The 4,293-nt window shown below is 61.5% G+C and overlaps 1 protein-coding gene and 2 non-coding genes across 9 annotated transcripts in view; all 3 read right to left on the minus strand.

Moving 5' to 3' along the window:
• The window catches only part of TEX14 (testis expressed 14, intercellular bridge forming factor), an 85,665-nt gene extending 82,967 nt beyond the window's left edge, over positions 1-2,698 (minus strand). For 4 of the 7 annotated variants that reach the window (XR_009456453.1, XR_002092087.2, XM_014608143.3 and 1 more), the window contains exon 1: positions 2,491-2,698. Coding sequence is in view for 3 of the 7 variants with exons in the window: in XM_014608143.3 (XP_014463629.2) it covers positions 2,491-2,626 (136 nt within the window). In the remaining 4 variants the exon portion in view is untranslated. The remainder of the gene's footprint in view (positions 1-2,490) is intronic. The other 3 variants (XR_002092085.2, XR_002092086.2, XM_014608144.3) reach the window with 1 other exon arrangement.
• LOC132245261 (small nucleolar RNA U3) lies at positions 823-1,029 on the minus strand. Its single transcript, XR_009457087.1, has one exon. It is a non-coding gene; the product is annotated as a small nucleolar RNA U3 (small nucleolar RNA).
• LOC132245263 (small nucleolar RNA U3) lies at positions 1,905-2,111 on the minus strand. The gene has a single exon (XR_009457089.1). It is a non-coding gene; the product is annotated as a small nucleolar RNA U3 (small nucleolar RNA).
• Positions 2,699-4,293: the final 1,595 nt, after the last annotated feature.

Below are 4,293 nucleotides of genomic sequence, written 5' to 3' on the forward strand. Positions count from 1 at the left end.
GCGACCCCCCGCCACCGCCCCCCAGCTCCGACCCCGGCAGCCGCCCGCGCCTCGCAGCGGCGCCGCCCGCCCGGGAGCCCCCGCACCCACCCCATGCACAAATCCCTCATGACCCCCATGTGAGTGCCTGCAGTAATGGGGAGCCTCCCATAACTGGGGGGGCGGCAGGTGTGCACCATGGCAGTGAGCAGGGACTGCCTATAGCTGCCTATAGCTGCCACGCACGGCGGTGGCCAGTCTCAGGGGGGACATGTGCCCTCCATGTGTTGCCTATGACAGAAGCCAGGGCCTCCCAGAGAAGCTGCCTTGGGTCTGCCCCACTCCCTGCCTAGGCCCTGCAGCTGCATGTTCCAGCCCCAGCTACAAGCACTGCCCCAGCTGGGCAGCATCCCCAGCCACAGCCCTGCCCAGTTCCCTCCCTATGGGGGCCTCAAACCCTGACCGCACCCCCTCCTTCCTGCCACACTTCCCTGCAGGGACCTGCCCAGGCACATCCCTGGTCACATCCAGATGCAGGTGTACATATGCACATGGTGACCCTGTCTGACTGCCCTCCTCCTGCTCCCACCCAGCCCGGGGAACCCACTGTTTCCCATGTTTTTCTCCTTAAAACAAGAAAATCCTGGGTTTTCTGCATTTTTCTATGGCAAATAGAAAACCTGGATCTCTGGTAATTTGGGATTCCTGGGGATGGACATACAGCATTGCCACAAGCTCCTTCCTGCAAGGACCAACCCAGGAACCTCCCAAGAACACCAAAAAACAGAAAAAACTAAAACCACATTTCTCACACTTTCTGTTTTTAACCAATGAAAGACGCTGACCACTCAGTCCGCGCCCTCCCCCTCCAACCCCCAAAGGGGCGGAACGGTCATCGATGACGGGCAGCACCGCACAGCAGCGCCACCCGCCCGCCTCGCGCTCAGGGAAGGGCGCCACGACTCGTCCTCGTGGCCAGCGAGACCGATCACTTTCGGACACACTTCTCTAGTCACCAACTATAGAAATGATCCCTGAAAGTATAGTCTTAACTTCTCACTTCCGCGGACGCCGGCCCCCCCCGGCCGCACGTGTTTCCGGGACACGGCGACCCCCCGCCACCGCCCCCCAGCTCCGACCCCGGCAGCCGCCCGCGCCTCGCAGCGGCGCCGCCCGCCCGGGAGCCCCCGCACCCACCCCATGCACAAATCCCTCATGACCCCCATGTGAGTGCCTGCAGTAATGGGGAGCCTCCCATAACTGGGGGGGCGGCAGGTGTGCACCATGGCAGTGAGCAGGGACTGCCTATAGCTGCCTATAGCTGCCACGCACGGCGGTGGCCAGTCTCAGGGGGGACATGTGCCCTCCATGTGTTGCCTATGACAGAAGCCAGGGCCTCCCAGAGAAGCTGCCTTGGGTCTGCCCCACTCCCTGCCTAGGCCCTGCAGCTGCATGTTCCAGCCCCAGCTACAAGCACTGCCCCAGCTGGGCAGCATCCCCAGCCACAGCCCTGCCCAGTTCCCTCCCTATGGGGGCCTCAAACCCTGACCGCACCCCCTCCTTCCTGCCACACTTCCCTGCAGGGACCTGCCCAGGCACATCCCTGGTCACATCCAGATGCAGGTGTACATATGCACATGGTGACCCTGTCTGACTGCCCTCCTCCTGCTCCCGGCCCGGGGAACCCACTGTTTCCCATGTTTTTCTCCTTAAAACAAGAAAATCCTGGGTTTTCTGCATTTTTCTATGGCAAATAGAAAACCTGGATCTCTGGTAATTTGGGATTCCTGGGGATGGACACACAGCATTGCCACAAGCTCCTTCCTGCAAGGACCAACCCAGGAACCTCCCAAGAACACCGAAAAACAGAAAAAACTAAAACCACATTTCTCACACTTCCTGTTTTTAACCAATGAAAGACGCTGACCACTCAGTCCGCGCCCTCCCCCTCCAACCCCCAAAGGGGCGGAACGGTCATCGATGACGGGCAGCACCGCACAGCAGCGCCACCCGCCCGCCTCGCGCTCAGGGAAGGGCGCCACGACTCGTCCTCGTGGCCAGCGAGACCGATCACTTTCGGACACACTTCTCTAGTCACCAACTATAGAAATGATCCCTGAAAGTATAGTCTTAACTCTTCACTTCCGCGGACGCCGGCCCCCCCCCGGCCTCACGTGTTTCCGGGACACGGCGACCCCCCGCCACCGCCCCCCCAGCTCCGACCCCGGCAGCCGCCCGCGCCTCGCAGCGGCGCCGCCCGCCCGGGAGCCCCCGCGCAGCCGCGCGCTTCACGCCATCGGGGTCTCGAGACGCGGGTCGCGCTGCTTCCCGGCACCCCGCGCGCGCTCCTTTGCATGGCCCCGCCCCAACCGCTTCCGTGGGTGCCGCGTGGCTGAGAGCTGCCTGGCCGCACCCCTCCCCCTTCCGCTCCCACTCGTGTGCCCGCGGCCGCCGACGTTATGAGCGGGAGCCGTTGGCCCCAGACACCCCCCCGCCCTGCCCCACCCGTACCTCTCTTCAGGAGCTTCTTAACAGCAGCGCGGCTCCCCCGCCGCACGGCCTCGTGCAGCTCCGCCTCGGGGCCGTCGCGCCGCACGGTGCCCAACGACACCGGGCAGGGCACGGGCAGGGGCAGCACGTGGGACATCCCGCGGGAGGCGCCGCCGCCGCCGCCGCCTCAGGCCCGGCCCAACGGTCGAAGCCAGCGACCGTTACAGCACGAGGCCGCGTGGGGGAAGGGGAGTAGGGGGGCTCCCGAGGACCATAAAGCTCTGGGGACGCGCGAGGTTGGGGGGGGAGTACGGATAGGTACGGAAGCTCCCGAGGATCAGAAAGGTCTGGGGACGCGCGAGGGGCAGGGTATGGAACCTCCCGAGGGCTAGAAAGCTCTGGGAATACTGTGTGCTAGACTTGGTGGGGGGGAGCTGTAGGCTGGGGTTAAAGCAGGGGTTTCCCCACCCACTCTTCTCCCTGATGTGCTCTGTTCACTCTTTTCCCCTTCTCCCCCCAGGTATTTCCAGCTCCTTGCTGCCCCCCCCCCCAAGCCCCTGACCTCCCTCAAGGGTAGAAACCCCGGATTAGAGCAGCCCCTGGGGAGGATGGTGCCCTGTGGGCAGCCACGAGCCTGCCCCAAGCACCTGGCAGTCATGAGTGGACCCGAGGTGGCCCCTGAGCACCAGCCACCTCCCGGCTTTTCTTGTACGTCAAAGAGGGGTCACACAGTTGGTTCAAGCAGGAACACAAGGCATCACCATTTGGTGTCCTGGGCATGTGGGCCTCGCTGCCACCAAAGCAGTGCAAGCTGGGAGCGTAGCCAGGTTCACAAAGGGATTGGACATGTCCTTGGGAAATGGGGTAGGAGGGACACCAGGATGGTGGCCTTGGTTCAGGTGGCTTTGCTCTGCCTGGCAGGGGAGATGCCCGTCTTCCTGACCACAAAGACTTGGTGCAGTTGAGGGCATTGTGCTGCAGACTGAGACCCCCATCACAGTCTACTAGAGCCTCTGCTACTATATATATATATATATATATATATAATCTGTAGCTGAGGCCAAATTAGCCAAAACTAATGCCAAATCCAAGAGTCCAGAACCATAAATGGCCCTATTACTGGCAAACATCCTCCACCTGCACCTGGGCCTCAGATGTTTCCAAAACTTTTGTTGGGCATCCTAGTTGCAGGCTCAAGCCCAGAGGCTTGGGGTTCAGATGCCCCGGAGTTTTGTTTGCCCTCAGCTGTGAGGCCCTTGGAGTAAGCAAGGGAGTAGACTACCATTTCCATAAAGGGGGCTTAAATCCGCTGCACCTCAGCGGGGACTGAACCATGCCAGCCTCTGCTACACATTTGATGGCGATGGGGGAGCTGCTCAGCCTCCTGCAGCCTTTGTGCTCGGGGCAAGAGAGACGAGGGGCCCTGTGAACCCCAAAGGCTCCAGGCTTTGGATTTGGAAGCATCCAAAACCCAAGACGGATGAGTCCTGGTGGCAGCACCACAAAGACCTAAACCACTGAGCTGCGCTCAGCCCATGCCATTCAGAACTGACAGGGCTCATTTGGCTGGAGACATGCCATTAAAAAAAAAAGGAGGAAAGCAGCATCCATCACTAGTAAGCAGGGGAGTGCTGAATCACAGCTTCCCAGCCCTCAAATGCTGGAGGCTGTAAGGGACGGAGGAACAAGGAGGGGCAAAAACCCTGGTCAGCTCCAGTCACTCCCTGCCTGACACTGGAGAAGTAGGGTAGGGCCGAACCTAGGAGCAGACGAGACTGCGCAAGAGCCACCAGAGCGCCCCCGCAGGGAGCCGAGGCTGCTGCA

The sequence above is a fragment of the Alligator mississippiensis genome, chromosome 14 (genome assembly GCF_030867095.1).
Source record: "Alligator mississippiensis isolate rAllMis1 chromosome 14, rAllMis1, whole genome shotgun sequence".
In the NCBI taxonomy this organism is placed as follows: Eukaryota; Metazoa; Chordata; order Crocodylia; family Alligatoridae; genus Alligator; species Alligator mississippiensis.